Source organism: Protomyctophum parallelum (assembly GCF_964188405.1).
Source record: "Protomyctophum parallelum genome assembly, chromosome: 21".
Taxonomy (NCBI): domain Eukaryota; kingdom Metazoa; phylum Chordata; class Actinopteri; order Myctophiformes; family Myctophidae; genus Protomyctophum; species Protomyctophum parallelum.
This window is the reverse complement of record NC_139713.1, coordinates 20884086-20903573: the sequence shown is the minus strand read 5'-3', so window position 1 is coordinate 20903573 and position 19488 is coordinate 20884086. Positions and strand designations below refer to the sequence as shown.

The 19488-nt window shown below is 43.5% G+C and overlaps 1 protein-coding gene across 5 annotated transcripts in view; it reads right to left on the bottom strand.

Moving 5' to 3' along the window:
- The window catches only part of cacna1bb (calcium channel, voltage-dependent, N type, alpha 1B subunit, b), a 162693-nt gene that overhangs the window by 4041 nt on the left and 139164 nt on the right, over positions 1-19488 (bottom strand). For 3 of the 5 annotated variants that reach the window (XM_083793860.1, XM_083793861.1, XM_083793863.1), the window contains 10 exons: positions 16103-16199; positions 11372-11477; positions 10508-10615; positions 10063-10172; positions 9389-9567; positions 8870-9002; positions 7938-8063; positions 6240-6278; positions 4092-4329; positions 233-456 (listed from right to left, as the gene is read on the bottom strand). In XM_083793860.1, coding sequence (XP_083649986.1) covers positions 233-456; positions 4092-4329; positions 6240-6278; positions 7938-8063; positions 8870-9002; positions 9389-9567; positions 10063-10172; positions 10508-10615; positions 11372-11477; positions 16103-16199 — 1360 coding nt within the window. Of the gene's footprint in view, positions 1-232; positions 457-4091; positions 4330-6239; positions 6279-7937; positions 8064-8869; positions 9003-9388; positions 9568-10062; positions 10173-10507; positions 10616-11371; positions 11478-16102; positions 16200-17362; positions 17460-19488 lie in introns of all 5 variants that reach the window. The other 2 variants (XM_083793864.1, XM_083793862.1) reach the window with 2 other exon arrangements.

The window sequence follows — 19488 nt, the reverse complement described above, 5'->3', positions numbered from 1 at the left end:
TTTAGGTTTCATTCAAATACAGCATATCTGTGCCCTCTGAAACTGTGCCCTCTGAAATACTTAACAAATCTGTTTAATCCCAGGGAAACCCTGCCACCTCCACGTTTTCACAATAACCCTAGGTAACCCAAAGCACTAGGCAAAAACTAAAATCACACTTTTCGATTAATCCAAAAAGCAATAGTCGCTAAGAAATAAACCAACAGTTGCAGCACAACGGGGCACGCCTCACATGTCTGAGGAATCCAGAGTCCTGGCCTTCTCCTGGGGAGGTGGATCGGCTGGGGCCGGCCGACTTGGTGTGGCACTGCTCCCTGCTGCCGTAGCGCTCACACGAGTAGAAGCGCTGCTTCTCTCCTGCAGACGAGTGATGTCTCCTCTCGTGGGATCGGCCACGGCTCCGTTCTCTCGCTCGCTCTCTGGACAAGCCTTCAGCTGAAGGGTCAGTCGGCAATCCTTGGAGAAAGATTTCAATCAGTTCGACTCAATACGGGTGGTGGTTCAAGGGGTAGAGTGGCCCGCTTGGGAAACAGAAGGTACCCGGGTTGAGCTACGGCTCCCACTAGGTTAGTGTCGAAGCAAGAACCCATCGGGAAAAACAGGAAAATATATTTTCTTTCCTTTGAATTTTAATTTCACTAACCTTCAGCCCTCTTCCAAACTTTACACGTTGTAATGGAGGTTGCCGACAGATTCAGCTGCAGAGCTTTGAATCTGTCTTGAAAGACGCTGAACGCCTAATTGCTCCCAATCAGCAGGTTGGTGCCTTTCATGGTTTCCTCCTCGTGTATATGGGTGATATGAATGTAATAATGCACATTATAAAGCGCTTTGGATGAAGGCTCTGTGTACTGTACTGTAAAAGCACCATTGTAATACATTAACCGCTTAAACTTCATAAGGTACTTCATAACAGGGGTCAATGCATGGTCTCTTCTCCCCTCCCCCCCCCCCCCCCCCCCCAACACATCTCTTCACAAAAATATATAAACAGCGTTGTGAACTTGTAAATCTGCAATATTATCGGTTTAATTTTACCCTCTAGAGAGAAGATCTATAAGGGTCCATTTAGTTACCAACTCCACCTGGAAGGAACACCCACTGGCTGAAAACCACTGCAGTAGAATTAAAGCAAGCACTGCGTTCATTACATTCTTCAAGGCTGGAAACATAAAACCTACTACTGCCATTTTCAGATTAACACAACGCTATAACAGAGACACTTCACTTCATTACATCACTCTCTCCGTGCATCCTCTCCTCTCTGCTCTAGCACTCTTCTAGTTTCAGAAGGGGGGGGTCTGCTGAATGTTCTGCTGTGCTGCTGAGAAGCACACATAAATCCCCAGGCTAGAGTCTGTCCGTGGGGGCCTTTCATCTGGCCAATAAAGCCCCAGCTGCTGCCCTCCTGCCAAGTAAGAAAACATGTCGCCATCGGCCGTCGCTGTCTAATGGCTCTAGCAGACGACCCAGAATGCTACACTGCAATGAATGGTTATCTTTACAGGGAATTAATTTAATCATCCATTCGGTCTTGAAGTCTCACTAACAGTATACAAAGCTCTTCGTCAAGCTCTTCGTCAACTCCAACTAATTCAGAATGCTGCTGCTAGAGTCCTGACAAAAACTAGAAAATATGACCATATTACACCAATCCTAAAATCCTTACATTGGCTACCAGTGTCCCAGAGAATTGATTTTAAAATTGTATTACTTGTCTATAAATCTGTTTGTGGCTTTGGGCCCAGCTACATCTCAGACATGCTGAAGCCATATGAGCCCTCCAGAACCCTTAGGTCATCTGAGGCTGGCCTACTGAAAGTTCACCCGATAGCTGGAACAAAACATGGTGAAGCAGCATTCCACCATTATGCACCACAAACCTGGAATAGCATTCCAGGTTACATTAGAAAATCCCCAACCATAGCCGTTTTTAAGTCAAATTTAAAAACGTATTTATTTAACATTGCATATCCCAATTAACTGTACAGTGTTTCTATTAAAGGTGGGAGTATCTGTTGTAATGTAATTGTATCTATTATCTGTATTCCTTTTAAAGTGCACTGTTGCACTCTGTATTTGTTTTTATTCTGTAAAGCACTTTGAATTGCCTTGAGTTAAGTATGAAAGGTGCTATATAAATAAAATTGCCTTGCCTTGCCTTGCCTTGCCTATACAGTAGAATATAATTATATATATATATTACTGTATGTGTATCTTGCACAGTGAAATTCCAATGTAGGCCTATACAATCTACACATCAATCCCCACCTACACCCAAAGATGGACAGAACCTGTAGAAATATAGAGGGTATGCATGCATGCATAAAGTCAAGTGAATGGCATATCGAGTGGCAAATTGAGTGGCAAAGTGAGTTTAATGTTGTTTAACGTCATTTAATGCAATCAGATAGGACTTTTATGGTTGGATGTATGGGCTGTCAAGGAATGAAAATAGTTTGTATGATGGGTATGATGATGATGTCACGCGCATACCCACTATTCACGTATTCAAGTATGACATGAGAGCGTATTGGCTGCATCTTTCTTGTCTGTGCATGTGACTGTGGAAGCGTGCGCGTGTTTCTGTGAGCGTGAACGGGTAAAGTGTTAACAGTACAGTAGGATATGCAAAACATGGCAAAGCTCTAGTTGCAAGAAAGGGGGGCAATTTAACTTCAGTCATTCATTCCTGATTGCATGTGTTAATAGTGAGTGGCCACCCAATCACCTATCAGGGAGCTTACATCTGAAACTGTTTCTCCCATGGTAAGGGAACAAAGGGGACAACCTCTGCACATAAAACGGAACAAAAAGTCAAATCCCCAGCAGAGCAGATTTTCCTTTGGCAGTGCATAACTTTGGTAGTGAGAGGGCAAGCCTGACATAAAAGGAAAGTCCCTGGTTTAACTCATCTAGGGAAGAGCACAGAAAAAGCCCTTTGATACATAACCCGATCATGTACCCTTAATCCTAAGGAATTTCTACCACAATGTGACACAGTCCAAGTGATTTGGAACAGGAGACAGACAGCCAGGTCTACGCTTCTCTGAGAATGAAAGCAATACAACGGTTGTGTTCTACCATCTATTACAATATTCTAATAATAAATTCTACTTAAGAGATTTTGTTTATTTTAGAAAGAGTTTTGCAGGTGTCCTGCTAACTCCCCTTTTCCTTTTACAATAAGTGAAAACAAAATCTATTCCCTCATCAGTTCATAATGTTTGTGGCCCTTCAAACTAAATGTGCAAATTATTCTTTATTTAATAGCCTTGGGAACCAACAGGTTTCTTGAGCCATGTGACCCATAGGTCAGGAGGCTATCTCCTGTTTCTGTAGCGTGAGACAGTTTGATGTATTGTACAGTGCAAGTACATCCCCTGGACATGACGCTATATGTTGCAGGGACTTACCCCCAATCAACCCAATCAAATGTTATTTAAGAATAATGTCATGTATTTTAATGTCTTATTAATATTAAAGGACCTATAACATAAAATTCAACTTTTTCAATTTCTTTTGTGTTTTTGGGGCTCCAATGTGTGTTTTCTATCCCCACAAATAACCAATTTTGAACAATCAGGCCTTCATGTCATATGGGTGTTTTAATGGAAATTGCTCTCAGAAACAGCTCGACTGATTTTGGTCTCATCGTGATGTCATCAATGTCACCCTACTTTGTATAATTCCTCCTTTTCTTCAGTCTTCAGTTGCAAATTTGCATTTCCACTTTGTTTACAATGTCCACCATTGTTGATTTTCCAAGCTGGCATGGAATGGAAACAAGCCTGGTTTTATCTAGCATCAGTATTATAATGACTCAAATATTAAATAATCTGCATATCAGCACCCTCTCCACCTCAGGACAGTGTGGTACTGCAGCTAAAACTGCTTTCAAAGTCCAGAAAGAGTTGACAAGGCCTGGTTATATCAGTGGTGATTGAGGCTCAAACCATTAGAAATAACTTTGAGGGACATAGACAATATGATTATTAAATATTAAAAGCAGTTTTTAAATGCATGTTATTTGCGCTTTAATATTAATAGTATAGTGTAAGCTTATAAAAAAAAAAAATCATCAGTCCAACCTATGTCACCGCCAGTGCTGGTGGGATGAACAGAGTCAGCCCTGTCCAGAGACTTCTGCTTCTTGTCCATGTCTTTGTCCCTGCGCCGGTGACAGCGGTGGTGGTGGTGATGGTGGTGGCTTCTGTCATGGGACTGACCGGGACGCTCCAGGCCAAACTCGCTCAAATCCACCTCCTGGGGGCGGTGAGGGGTCAGCGAGGAGGCAGAGCGCCTGATGGGGCTGAGGTCAACGATTGGCTGAGAGAGGAGCAGAGTGGTTAAACGACTGACAGGAACATGTAGATTAGAGTGGTGAGGTGGCAACACCGGACCTTAAAGGATACCGCTCTGGTTCCATGGATATAATCCATATATACTGCCGTACTCCATTGTGAAGTTGCTGCCATTGTGTGACTGTGAAGTTACAGTGGTAGCGCAGTGTTTCTCAAACATAATTTCAAGGCAGCCCCAATTTCGACCACAACCTTCATTAAGAGTGCACAAATGTGTACACTCTCAAGAGTTAAGTTACCTGTAAGAATCCATTTGGTTCCTAACTCCCCGTGCATAATTTAGCTGGGGACCTACCGGAACCCCCCTAAAGGACCTGTGGAGTCCTTGAGGGGGTGCATCTTTAGCTGTTCTAAAGTAAAGCTTCATGTATTTATTTTCATTTATTTTTTACTTTACAATGTTGGGATAATGATGGATTATGTTTATGGAACCAAATGCAGAGAAAAACAGAGAGAGAACAAAAGGCAGCAGCATCCTTTAAGTACAGACTAGGACATGATAGATCCAAGACACGACCACTGGACCACCAAACTGTTCACGGCACAACAAAAGAGGCACAGCTTGTTGGACAGCACTCTTTTCCACCTGAGACCAACATCCACCTCACTCTTCTTCAGACTCAGGTCGTGTGAAGAGGGTGGGGGGAGGCGCTAGGATGTTCACACTGTTCTTAAAACCATTGGATTTGGTTTGAATATCACACAGACTACTGCTCCAGAGCTGCTCAGTACACCACAAAACAAAACCATCTTTACGTCATATTTTAGCTTACAGAGAACTTCCATCACAGCTACTGTACAATATGCTTACCCCCAAAACCAAAGATTCTTCCGTATGTACTGTAGAGATGTATAGAGTCTGTCTGTCTGTGAGGACATTGTTGTCTTTGCACTGGCCAGTGCTACTAGTTACTAGGTAAAACACACTGATTGGTCACTGGAACAGCAGCTGTGCTATGGCGCCACCCGCTGGTAACATTCCAGCTCATCTACAGTGGTACCAGTTGGCACCAAATCATTATGAATGATTTTAACTCATTCTTGTAGAAATGGTTTGAATCATCAATCACAATGGTACTATAATGGACAGGGATAAAAAACCATGCCATAACACTACATGTTATTAGGCTACTGTGTGTTTTAGTTGCACACACACACACACACACACACACACACACACTTGACCAAAACCATAGCACTACTCCAAGAGGACATAGTGCTTCCCATAACCTGGATATATGTACAAATATTTGTTTTCCAAGGACTAAACAATAAGTAGGTTTGCATGTTGTGTGCAGTGTGGCTAGAGCCCATTCCTGAGAAACAATTCAATGGAAATTGTATTCGAGAGTATAACCAAAGTCCATTGTCATTGAAGGCATGTGTGTGTGTGTGTGTGTGTGTGTGTGTGTGTGTGTGTGTGTGTGTGTGTGTGTGTGTGTGTGTGTGTGTGTGTGTGTGTGTGTGTGTGTGTGTGTGTGTGCGCGTGTGTGTGTGTGTGTGTGTGTGTGTGTGTGTGTGTGTGTGTGTGTGTGTGCGCGTGTGTGTGCGTGTGTGTGTGTGTGTGTGTGTGTGTGTGTGTGTGTGTGTGTGTGTGTGTGTGTGTGTGTGTGTGTGTGTGCGTGCGAGCGAGTGTGAACTCTGGGATGAGAGGGCACATGGAAGCTAACAAATATGGGGAGTGGGGACATAGGGGGTAGAAAGGGAGAAGAGAAGACAAGAGGGCAGAAGAAAGAAAGAAAGAAAGAAAGAAAGAAAAGACAAAGACAAAGACAAAGAGAAAGAGCAAACTACACAGGGGGGGACGTGAACCTGACAACAGAAAGAGAGCGAGAGACAAAGAATAAGACAGGCGGCACAACAGGTGGTACATACTGCCAGGTGGGTCCCGGGGGCGTGGCGAGGATGGCTCCGCTATCAGACAGCACACACAGGAGGGGAGGTGGGCAAAACGTTAGCCAGGCATCAGAATTAGGAGAGAGAGGAAGCATAGAAGTGGATGGGCGGATGCAAAGAAATGGGACTGGAACATGAAAGGAGACAAATTAAACACCTACTACAGCAGAGGAGGTGGTTTCAGAAGAGAGACTGGAAATTGACAAAGAGTATACAAAAAGGATTTGTGATGTGCAGTATCATACTGTACTGTATCAGACAAGACAGGATGGATGGATGGATGGATGGATGGACAGGCTGACAGATAGACAACACAGAGAGCTAGACAGGCAACATTCACATGGTTAAACAAGTGGAACAATTGGCCCCAAAAAATGTTGGGAGGAAGAAATATACCCCATAAATAGCCGTGGATAGATTGCAGAATGACACAGAAAGAAATGAGCAAAATGAAATTACTTGTGAAAAAAATACTATTTGAATATAAAGTGTGTTATATTTCAGGGTTAATTGTGACTGTTGAAGATTGACAGATATTAGGAAAACTTTGCATACTTTTCATTTCAATAGGGGACAGGGAAATCACAGTTTCAAAGTTAATACTTTTTATACAGTCAATACAAAATTAGTACCGTTGTGTAATCAATGTTGTCCAGTCAGTTCATAACAGTCTTAACTTGCACAATTTTGTCTTATCAATCATGTTCCACACAAAATGTAAGATCTTCTTAGACAGGAATAATAGTAATAGACACTGATTGAAATGGACAAAAGCATCAGGGTTTTTTGAGAACTGGGACAATATTCAGTATTTTTGAGACTTTTGTGTTTTGACATATCATACCTCATGAGACATGTGATAAAATGTCGAAACACAAAAGTCTCAAAAATACTGAATATTGTCCCAGTTCTCAAAATAAATATTGTGCAGTGTTTTCAAAACTGATACTGATACTGATACGATGTGTGTTATTTAGTGATTACAGATGTTCTTTTTGAGGATTTTAGAAGGGGAAAAAAAACATTAACATGTGGATATAGATGGCCTTTGGGGAGTTTGAACACATACAAATGCATAGCGCATACTGTACCAGCACAGACCAGCACAGCTGCACAGCTGGTTTGGGTTTGAATTTGACCCGAGGCCCTTTGCTGCATGTTCTTCCCCAACTCACTCTCCTTCCATGTCCTGTCGCTCTCCACTATCGCTATCATATAAAGGCTTGAAAATGGTTTCAAAAATTGCATTAAAAAAGGTGAAAACTGAAAATGTGAAAACATAAGACAACAAATAGCATACAAATCCTGGACTTCATTATTTATGATCCTTTGTGATCCATTTGTCAGCACACATTTTGTCAACTGTCAAGACATGCGATCGTTCTGTATTTCTCTGTGGGACGTACAGAATGATATATCCCAGTTCTCTAGAATCACCAATACAACAAGTTTGATGAATTGTCAGGTCCTCTCTGCTTATCAAAGGTCTATATTCTATAAACATTGTCCATGTGTTAAAGCTGAGAGCGCACAGAAAGCCACGTGTGCTGATGTGAGCTGAGAGAGTGCTACTGTATTTTAGTAAAACAAAAATCACAACTATCGCCCTTTGGTTACATTGCCGTCTCCTGTGAGCTAAAGTAGGAGGCGGGCTACAGCGTGTAATGTAAAGCTTACATAGTACTCTGTGCTGAGTCGGGGCATAGAGGCAGCTCTGCCATGGCCCTCGAGGCTCGGGTAGCCATCGCTATCCGAAGCGGTATCCACTGGCTGCATCTCCACTGGCTGCATCTCCACTGTTTCCTGTAACAGCATAAATAAGGCGTTTAATCACAGCAGATATATCCCTGAAACTGTGCGATTTATCTTTTTTTTTTTTTGGCTTTCGCCTTTATTCTTTATATTTCTTATAGAGGGACAGACAGTAGGCTGACAGGAAATGGGGGACAGAGATTGGGGGGGGGGGGTGACATGCAGTAAAAAAGGCCGTCAGAATCGGGAGTCGAAACCGCGGCACACTGCCAGGCTTGGGCTACCGGCCAAGGTGCCTGGACCACTGAGCCACGGCCCAGGCCATTCATCTTTTAAAGAATGGGGAGATAATTGCCAGAGTCTGAGTTAGAATTCAGAGTAACAACTGTAGGTATTTGCAGTGAGCATTATAAGTGTATAAATGTATGGCTCCTTTAACCCAAAACCTTTCAGAAGCTGTGAAGTTCTGTGATGTTTTCTTCCGCTTACGTTTCAATTATAATCCGAACCACCCTTGAAGGGTAAGGTACATAACCAATCCACAGGCTCGCAAGTTCACAGCACAACGCAACAACAACATGTTGTGTACTTTAAAAAAAAAGCCATTTTATTGTTTGTCAACCTGAGGTTTATAGTACATTATAGCACAGTAGTTCCCAAACCTTTTATAGTACAGTATAGCATAGTGGTTCCCAAACCTTTTCGCTCAAAACCCCAAAAAGAAAAGACATTTGCCCGGGACACAAACTAGCAAAAATAGCACATCTACAAGCTCACAAAGTGTCGCTTCGCCAGCTTGTAGAGTGGCTATATTCACTACTTCTTATAGATTGTTTCTTCACATCTTGTTTATTTACCTGAGGTTTGCTACAGTATGGCACATCCTCTGACTGGCCTCTCTGGAGATCCCTCCTGGTTCTGGGTCTCTGGGCTGCCTGAGATACTACATCCCCTGACTGGGAATGTTTTATGGCACTTCTCTGGCTTAGGCTGCACGCAAGAACAACACAATGTTACACATTTATATACTTTACTGCAGGATTTGAACAACAAGGGTTTAATTTTCAGCTTCCCTGTTGAAACTAAACTTGAACTGAAACTACACTGGTGTGTTTTTGTGAGGCACTCACATGTGAATGATGGGGAAGATGCTTGGATTGCACACATACAAAGTCTATGATGTAATTCTCAAAGAGTTCACAAGAGCTCATTTGATTACATTTGGGAACAGGAGCATCTTGTCTTTACCATAGAAATGCATGACAGACAGGTGCTGTCATGATCTCCAAAAACACCTTCTGTGGACACTTGTCAGTGTAAATATGTAAATGCATGACAGCAATAATGAATCCTACTGGTGCTGGATGGTCACTAACTTTGCACCCCCATTGGTCAGGGAAGAGGTGGGGGTGATGGTGATTATGGTAGTGGTGGGTAGCTGCTCGGATTGAGGTTCTGATTCAGGCTGAGAGGGGGGCTGAAGTTTGGAGACTGGTGCCACCACCTGGTAGAGGTGAGTTAAGGGCAGCATCGGTCGGAAAAGCCCCATCTTGCTCTGCAGGGAAACCAGGACAAATGCATAGAATTATCTTTTTATTAGATTTTCTTTTTCTGTTATTGAACCAGCAATGACTGGTACACAATGTTGTTCAACAATATCACATTTGGGGCTATTAGAATAATGTAATAACAGTTCATCATTAGAGATTCTATATTTATATGAGCATGAGAGCCTGATGCGTCCTTCCTTTCCTGAGTGAATCCGCATTATCTGTGTCTGGCCAAAGCCAGGCTATAAGTGACTTGCTCAGGGACACTTTGACACAGAGGCCAGGATTCAAACCAGGGACATTCTGTTGTTTTCCAGGCGGTCTCTCCAACCATTCAGCTACAGTATGGCCGCCCATATAGCAAGGTATTCAAGGTTGCCACTGTTCCTGAAGCGTTGAATTTTCATCCACAATTACAGTCATTTCAACCATGCGTTAAAAGCCCATCTCTACAAGTTAAGCTCCTTGCCTGGAGTGTGTATCTGCAATATGAGCCATACCTTAGGTCCTCCTGAGGGTTCCTGCTGTTGAAGCTTTTTGGCACGGTTCTGTTTGTAGTAGTCGTAGATCATCAGTGCAGCATAGACCTTCCCCACTGTAAGCTCATTGTCTGGAGGACGACACACGGACAGTAGAGGTGAACACTGTGCAAGGAGTCAATTCACTTTATGGCCACCAGGTGGCAGAGAATGAGCCTGCAAAGAAGGATTGTTGCTGGTCTGTTTGTGGGCATGCACTAGCACACAACAATGTTAGCTGGTGAATGAGATGTCTGAGTGAGTGCTCTCTCTTTTGTGCACACACGCACACACGTGCATGAACATACGCACACTCGCACGCACACGCACACGCACACGCACACGCACACACACACACACACACACACACACACACACACACACACACACACACACACACACACACAGAGAGAGACAGGATATCTACGTTTGTGTGGTGTCACCAGGAGGTCCATAGTCTTCTGTTGAAGACTCGGCCACACTCGGTTTATCTCCCTTTTCAGGTCAGCGTCACACAGTTGCTGGGCGAGAACTCCTAGGGGGTAAACAGAGAAACACGATGTCCTGTCAAATCTACTAGTGAATGGTCTCCAATATGCACCATTAACCCACAAACCCCTCCATGAAGCCATACACGGTACAGGTGGAAGTTCCAGGATTCAATTTGTAAAGGAAACTTAAGTCATTGACTGTCAATGACGCATACAGTATACATTGTTCAACGCATGTATACGTCATTTATTAAATTATTAGAGGGAGCTCTTCCACAACCTGTGAGTGATCCTAGGACTTCCGAAGAAGAGGACACCCGGAAATAATGCGCAATAATCCGCTTAGTTTAATCTAATAGTATAATATCTCTGCTTTGTGTTCCCAGACTGAGTTTTTGTGAAAACAAGCTATATTCAACTGCCAATAACTAAAGAACGGAACATCACTGTAGCACACCTTTCTTTTTCCCCTGAACAAAGTAGAGACTTTCTTCTTTCTTTTGAGACATTTGGTGATTACATAGTCATAGAACAAAATATTTTGTGGGTCTTGAAGGATTAGTAAAAATGCTGGCAGTGTGTGCAGAGTCAGACTGTTCTAGAGAAACCCTGGCAGTAATGACTTAAAGCCCTGTGTATGACCACAAGCAGGGATAAAACACGCCCACACCGGCTGTAGAAATGAATGACCAGAAGGGGGATATCAAAAGCAGAGGCATGGATTACCAGTACATTTACTCAAGTGCTATACTTAAGTACAATTACTTCCCCCCAGCAAATGGAACCCTGGTATGTCTCACCAGATGCCAGTTTGATCTCCAGGGCTGTGCGAATCAGAGCCATCAGTGTGGAAGTGAAGTGCACTGAGTTGTCATCGGCGATGGGCATGTTCATTTTGACCAATCGCTGCGAGGAACAGAAGCCAGGATCAAATCATTAAGCACTTAAGCCACATTGTGAAACCCCTAGAATCCCTATTCGTTCTAAGCAAACATTCAGCTAAAATAGCCATGCATAGACCCCAGAGGGACCCTATTCATTATTCAATTAAGTATGTAGGGTTGAACTTACTAATACACATTTTATATAAAAAAGTATATCATGTATATATTCAAATATTTCTGTAATAGGTTTCAACTTTTGACATGCCCCAAAAAGGGACACGGCAAGTTGAAAGTGCTCAAGGGCAACGGAGTGTTCTGTGTGCTGGCGGTGAGACTTCATTACAGGCTAAAAGGTTTCATTGTATTAAATTAACCCAATTTGTTCAGGCCTGATAGATTAAATATACAGTACATTAAGGAAAATCTTCCAAATCCTTTTTGAATTCAGGCCACCGCGTAGGGCATCATTACTGATGTTTTAGTAGAAATGCAATAAATATTGCGTTGATTGTCCATCCACATTTTGACGTTTTTACTTCATTGTTTTTCAGCAGCACACAGAAGAGCTTTTCCAGGAACACATCCACAGTAAACCAAGCGCCTGGCCTCCTGTATCCATAAGAGGCTGTCTCTTTCAGATAGTGGAAGCACATTCGTGTGGGAGGATCTGTTCGAGCCCGATTCGTACATAATTTGAAAACATGCCATTTTTGTTGTGCAGCGATGACTCGCACAACACTTAGGCATCATTAAGCATAAATTAGGCTTTAGTTGCTGCTGTTGCTATGGCACTGTAGACAAAACTGGTCCACAGTGCTCTTAGTCTTTTGTTAAAAGTAGCAAATGTGTGCTCAGGATGTGGGGAGCCCCACACACATGTCTGTGCATTGTCACTGTTGTATCCTACTGGCTCAGTTGCTTGTGAGGAGCCACCACCGGGAGGATGTAGAGCCTTCGTTTTACTCCTCCCGCCCAACACAGGTGCCGCCACCCAGCTCGTAAGAATACATGTAGAAATGCACCGATATGGAAATTCTTGGCTGATACCGATGTTTAACATAACAATTTAGTCAATAGCCGTTACCGATATTTCGTTTTTAGTATTAGTGTTATTATTTCTCCCTTTCGTGCCAGGGAAACAAATAAATCTTCATTATTAGAAATAACTGTTCATAATCTACAGCTTGGTAGGTTGGTATACTGTAACCAACATACTGTAGCCAGTGCAAAATTGATGCTTATCAACAAAAGATAATTATCGGCTATACTGTCATCGGTTAAAGTCAGATTTTTTTTGCCGATACGGATTAGGGTTCTTAGTAGTTAATCGTTAATCGATGAATCGCCGTTAAGAAATTAGTCGGTTAAACTTAACAGTTAATAACTAATCGTAATTAATCGAAAATTATGCGGTTCTATCATTGTCATGGTTTTCTGTGAATGTAATGCTGTGTGCGCGCGCGTGTGGCCGAGGAACGCACATACAAAGATGCCATTGCCTGGCCCTGTATCGTCAATGGTCAAATAAATATTTGATTAAGGAACATAATATGCCTTTTGAATTATTTCTGTACATCAGCAAAATGTGACAAACACCCCCCCCCCATGGCTTCCCTCCCCCAAACACGGGCCAATTGTGTTTGTATAGACAGACGCTCGGCTCGTGCCAGATGCACCGCGCTGGATTCGAACCCCAGACTCTGCGGTGGTGGTCAGCTACTTTACCGCTGTGCTCCCCTGAGCGCCTTCAGAGCCCTATCCTGATGGATAACGCAGCTTTGGTGTGAGTATGAGAGGTTACTATAGACAACATTCTATCGGTATCAATGTAGTACTATTGGTAACAATGCAAAACAGTACTCTCACAGTAGTAGTTGTTTTTTAAACACAACTGACTTGACTGTTAATTAGTAATTACAGTAGGCATGCCAGCATATACAATTATCGGAAGCACTATGAATTATATGCTGTACCGTAATGACAATTGTGTGAAGGGTAGGAGTTATTACATACAGTACATAGCAAAAACATTTAAAATAAAACAATATTACGATAAAAGGAACGTTTTTACACACACACAGTACAGCAAAGGCATGCATAGGGAGCAAGAGGCACACTAATGCATGCAGAGCAGCACATCTGGGAAGCTGCCTGTACACAGTAAAGTCCACTTGTACACACGCATGATACATTGAGACAAGCAGCTTTGTGTACACATATAGTAAGATATGTATAGTGTGACAAACACCACACTATACAGGTATAGGACAACACAAAGCTGCGAGAGCAAGTCACAAGAATGGGAAGGAAGGCAGTGAATTCCCAAGAGAGAGAGAGAGAGAGAAGGAAAGAACGTTTGGTGGACTGTAGCGCCACAGCGGCCACACACAATAATGTCAAATGAGGAGTTGAAACAGTGACAAGGAGCATGCAGAGTAAAATCTCCAGTGTTCATTTATCCATTTGTAACTAAGTTGCTTAACTTAGTTGCTTAGTAAGTTAGTTGTAATAGTTTACAAATGGAACCAAATGGACCCTTGACCCCTAAAAGAATAACTGTCATCGTTAGAGTGAGTGCAACAAGTGTGAAGGTCTTCACAAGTGGTAAAAACCAAAGAATTACAAGAAATCTTGTGAAGTAAAACAAAATAAATAGACAGATGGACTAAAAAAGATGAAACCAAAGTACAGACTTAGTTCCTTGCTCACTAAAACGGCTAGATGAGAAGTTTATTTACAACTGAATAATCTCCACTGAATCAATATATGTCCGTCTGTCCGTCTATCTGTCGGTCAGTCCCTAACATGCAGCCTGGGGGAGATTGAGCGGTGTCGGGGATCCATTATGCTTATTGCTATGGATACCACAGAACCACTGCATCTTCATATGGAGGAACGCACCGCAGAGAGGCGCTCCCACTGATCCATTACTTCCTCTTCCATGTTTGACGTGGAAGCACAGAACAGAAATGTTTATGCTTCTATGATTCAATGTGACACAAGGAACAATGTTTATTGAATCAATTTTCCATCAGAAACTATAGCTGTCTGCCAAACTTAAATGTATACCATTGTGTGGACACAGTAAAAGGGCTATCCACACCAAGAACGATAATCATCAATTTGTAAAAAGAACATTACATTGTGATATTATCAAACCTATTAAAAGGAAATACATGTATTCAGTCTTACCAGTAGCAGTGATAAAACACATCAGTGGAATTTGTTTTAAATAATGACCATGGGAGTCCAATGTCCATTTTAAACTGGTTCTGACTCAAGCGGATAGTATGGTACAGTATAATGATGGTGAACGATATTGCTGGGATCACTTTGAGGGGAATTTGATGAACAATATTAACACTGACAGCCAATCAAAATGTACGTGGCATCACTTACATTCAACATGTTTACATGTTTACATTCAACATCATTCATCAGTGAGTGGATAGGCCTGGCAAAATTATTACATAATCGTCTAATTGCAATTATTTGAGATAATCACAATCGTTTCCATGTTGAAAGATTAGTGTCCTTACATAAAAAAGAAAATGTAATATCTTTCCTTGGTGTGGGCGGCCCTCGAAACGTATTTTACAATTTTTTATAATTTTTTATATAAAGAGTTATTTTTAACTGTGCCAAAAGCAGGTGCCAAAAGACGTGCCACAGGTGAACAGAAAGAGCAAAGTGACAGCACACATTGACTGTGACATGTCTGACAGAAGCCGGGAGGCGTGTAAGGCCGTGTGTCCACCAAAGCGTGTTTTTCCAGCTGAAATCCCAAACACTGGGCCAGGAGGGACCCGCGGGCCCAAACACTGGGAAACGTATTTTACTATTTTTTATAATTTTTTATATAAAGAGTTATTTTAACTGTGCCAAAAGCAGGATAAAAGACGTGCCACAGGTGAACAGAAAGAGCAAAGTGACAGCACACATTGACTGTGACATATCTGACAGAAGCCGGGAGGCGTGTAAGGCCGTGTGTCCACCAAAGCGTGTTTTTCCAGCTGAAAACCCAAGGCGCTCAACTACGACGCGCAAGCAAACCCCCAGAGTTGAACAAACGTTACTAGAATAGATGCTCAGCACCACGCTACGTTGCTGCTGTTTCCAGCAGAGCATAAATCAGTGGAACCCCCCCCCCCCGGTGCCGGGGACCTCCCAATCTGCAAACCCATCGTAAAAAATGAAGGAAAAACATACAACCTCCATACAAGATTTGGGTTGTTAAAATGTTTCAGAAATATTCAGAATGTTTCCCACTTTTTTAATATTCTTTGGAAAATTGCAGCCCTGCCATGTAAAAAAGATCCAAAAGCTTTTAGTTAGACTATTTTCAAATACAGTAGCGGATATGTATGTACAGTATGTAGAGTTAAAGTGGTTAGACTGTTGTTTATGCTTTGTTAAAACATTTTGCGGGTGGGTGTAAATATGTGACAAATTATTCAATAAAACATATGCTGCGCTCTGGGGAAGGAAAAAAACCTCTGCTTTGGTAGACATAGTTCCTAAGACAGGTGAGAGGAAGGAAGCGACAGCAACTGCAGAATGAACCGACTGAACAGTAGGAGAGACAGGTGGGTGGGCAGGCTTGGGGGTTTGCGGGAGCAGACAAGATGAAAAAAGGAGTGATTCTACCTTGTAGGCGATTCGCGGCGGACATTTCTTTCCCAAACCGAGAGGAGGGGACATGTGGCGGAGCATCTTGTACATATCGCGGTACATCAATCGGCCACTATCCCCCAGCGGGATAAGATGGCGGCAAGAGGGGATGGAGAGGACCGGAGGTGCAAGAACGAGGGAGGGGACGGGGGTAGAGACGGGGGTAGTTAGAGAATGAACGAACACACAAATCACCCAAAAGAAAATGGAGAGGGAGAGGGGGAAAAAAAGAGGACAACAGAAATCTGTGTTAATAAGATTTCTAGGCTCCTGTGGGGAGCAATACCATGCCATGCCATGCCACCACAGGTGGTGGTAAAGGGAGAGGGTGGCATCGCTTACAGAGCAGGATTCCCTGGAGAGACATGCTGAATGGCCGGGATCCTGAATGAAAGGCATGGCTTCTGTGTTGAGATGCCCTTCAGTCGTGGCGGTAACCGCGTTCGCCGGTGGAAACTGAGCTCACGACGCTCGCTCACTCACTCTGCGGCCTTGTTTATTGCCGGCTGAGTGGCGCCAGCCGGTCACGGCCCTTTTTGTTCCTCCATGCATGCGTACATACTGTACGTGTTGCTGGATAATAGCCCTGCGCCAATTACATCTGACTAACTACGAAAGGGCTTGCGATCCAGATTGACTTGGGCCATTGTTTCCGTCAGTTGCCACGGTTACCTGCCAGTTGGTTAGTAGAGGAGGAATTTGTTTGTGTACACACAGCAAACTCCTGAGCGTCAATACACGCCAGTGGTGGAAAGTAACTAAGTATTTGTGCAAATTTGAGGTATTTTCAACTTTTTTACTTCTACTGACCACTACAATTATTTGAAAACAATGATTTTAATCATTGCAATACCAATCAGAACATTAACCACTTTTCGAAAATAGCTTATCTACAAGCTCACAACGGCCATGATGCGATGCACTGTGACCTTGTACTGTATATGTGCTATTTTCCAAAAGGTTTGACACATTTTGGACAATTTCAGTACTTTTGCACTTTAACTCAGGGCAAATTATGAATACAGGAATTGTACTTTTACTGTACTTAAGTAAAACAAAATCTTAGTACTTCTTCCACCATAAGTGTCATTGATCGCTCAGCACTGTAACTGACACCCAGGCATTAGGACCAGGTCGCGTATATCTCCATCATTCTTTGACACGCATTCACATTCCAGATCCACACAAGTGCCTTTTTGTTTTGGAGGACAAAGGGCACTGTGTGGGAGTGCAAACCTTGTAGGCAACTCTATTCGGGCACTTCTTCCCCAGGCCGAGGGGAGGCGAAATAAAACGCAACAATTTGTACATATCCCGATAGCATATCCTCCCGCTGTAAGAGATTAAAACATTATGTAAATAGCGCACGCACGCACGCACGCACGCACGCACGCACGCACGCATACACACACACACACACACCAATTCAAACATAATCCCACTGATAACCAGTGGTAAAACCTCACAAAAACGATAAAACGTAGGCCTACTGTGCCCAAACATTGCATATCTACAGTATATTCATAACCAGAAACTGTAGCTGAGAATATCTCTGGCATTTATGTAGGAGGTTGATCTCAGAGGAGGTAAAGAAATAATAAAAAATGCCTCCCCCACATGCTCTTTTCAGGTGACGGCACTTCCATATTTCCCGCCTTTACACCTCTGCTGGAATCATGAGTCACTGGCATGACTCCCATAGCCAGGCTCCATTAAAACTTCATGAGGGTTACATAAACCCAGACTGTCAACCCCCCTATATCTAGTGCTTCTCAAACTTTGTTTTAATTTCAACGATCCCCAGCTATAACTCTGAGAGTGTTACTACAAATGGAACCGAATGGGCCCGTATCGTTCGCTCTCAAAGTTACATACCTGTAAGGGTCATTTTGGAACACCGACCTTTTTGAAATGATGCTCTTAAAATAGGTGACAAAGAGGGCTTAGCTTGAAAAGGTGCTGGTAGTACAGCAGATTTAAATAAAAAACAGACTGGGGGGGAGTCGGGAACAATTTCTTAAATACCTAAAAACACATAACGGAAATAGCAGATCTATCTACCTTACGCATTGTGAGCCGAGACAAGAGCATGGCTGGCCATTGATGATACACGAAAGATACATTGCGAGCTTAGAGATCTGCTATTTTTGCTATTTTTGAATAATGCAATTGTTCAACGGCAGGGTTATTGTGGGAAACTAGTTCTTGTTCTTGTCACTAGTTCCTTTGTGGATTAGGAAGATTATTACAAAACGTACATTGACTACTTGGGCCCTGTATACATTTCTGCCATTTCAAAATAGCCGATCTACAAGCTATCTACAAGTCTTATACATTTAAAAATAATGAGTACTTTCTACTTTCAGTCCGTTAATTACATTTTCATACGAATACTACTTTAGTAAACTTCTAAAGTGAAATTCGAATTCCTGTCTTTTACAGAGTATTTCTATATTGCAGTATTGATACTTTTACTTATACAGTGAGTAAAAAAATGTGAGTGCTTCTTCCCACCACCGATTAAAACACACCGTGGTTTCCTCCTTGTCACAGTAACAGGAGCTCGGGGCCTCACAGGCTGTCTGTCGGCTTAGCGTGAAGCGAAGCGCTGGATTTACATGCATCATTGGGGCCGACCGGACTCCTACTGGCTGGACCCGGGCTTAATGTCACTCAACCTCCTCTGCTTAAGTCTAGATCCCTTCTTCCTTCTCAGAATGTCACAGAGCCACGCTGCTGGAACTCCCAAACACTGGGCCAGGAGGGACCCGCGGGCCCAAACACTGGGCCAGGCGGGTCCCAAACACTGGGCCAGGAGGGACCCAAACACTGGGCCAGGAGGGACCCAAACACTGGGCCAGGAGGGACCCAAACACTGGGCCAGGAGGGACCCGCGGGCCCAAACACTGGGCCAGGCGGGTCCCAAACACTGGGCCAGGAGGGACCCAAACACTGGGCCAGGAGGGACCCAAACACTGGGCCAGGAGGGACCCAAACACTGGGCCAGGAGGGACCCAAACACTGGGCCAGGAGGGTCCCAAACACTGGGCCAGGAGGGACTAAAAAACACTGGGCCAGGAGGGACCCAAACACTGGGCCAGGAGGGACCCGCAGGCCCAAACACTGGGCCAGGAGGGACCCAAACACTGGGTCAGGAGGGACCCAAACACTGGGCCAGGAGGGACCCAAACACTGGGCCAGGAGGGACCCAAACACTGGGCCAGGAGGGACCCAAACACTGGGCCAGGAGGGACCCAAACACTGGGCCAGGAGGGACTAAAAAACACTGGGCCAGGAGGGACCCAAACACTGGGCCAGGAGGGACCCAAACACTGGGCCAGGAGGGACCCAAACACTGGGCC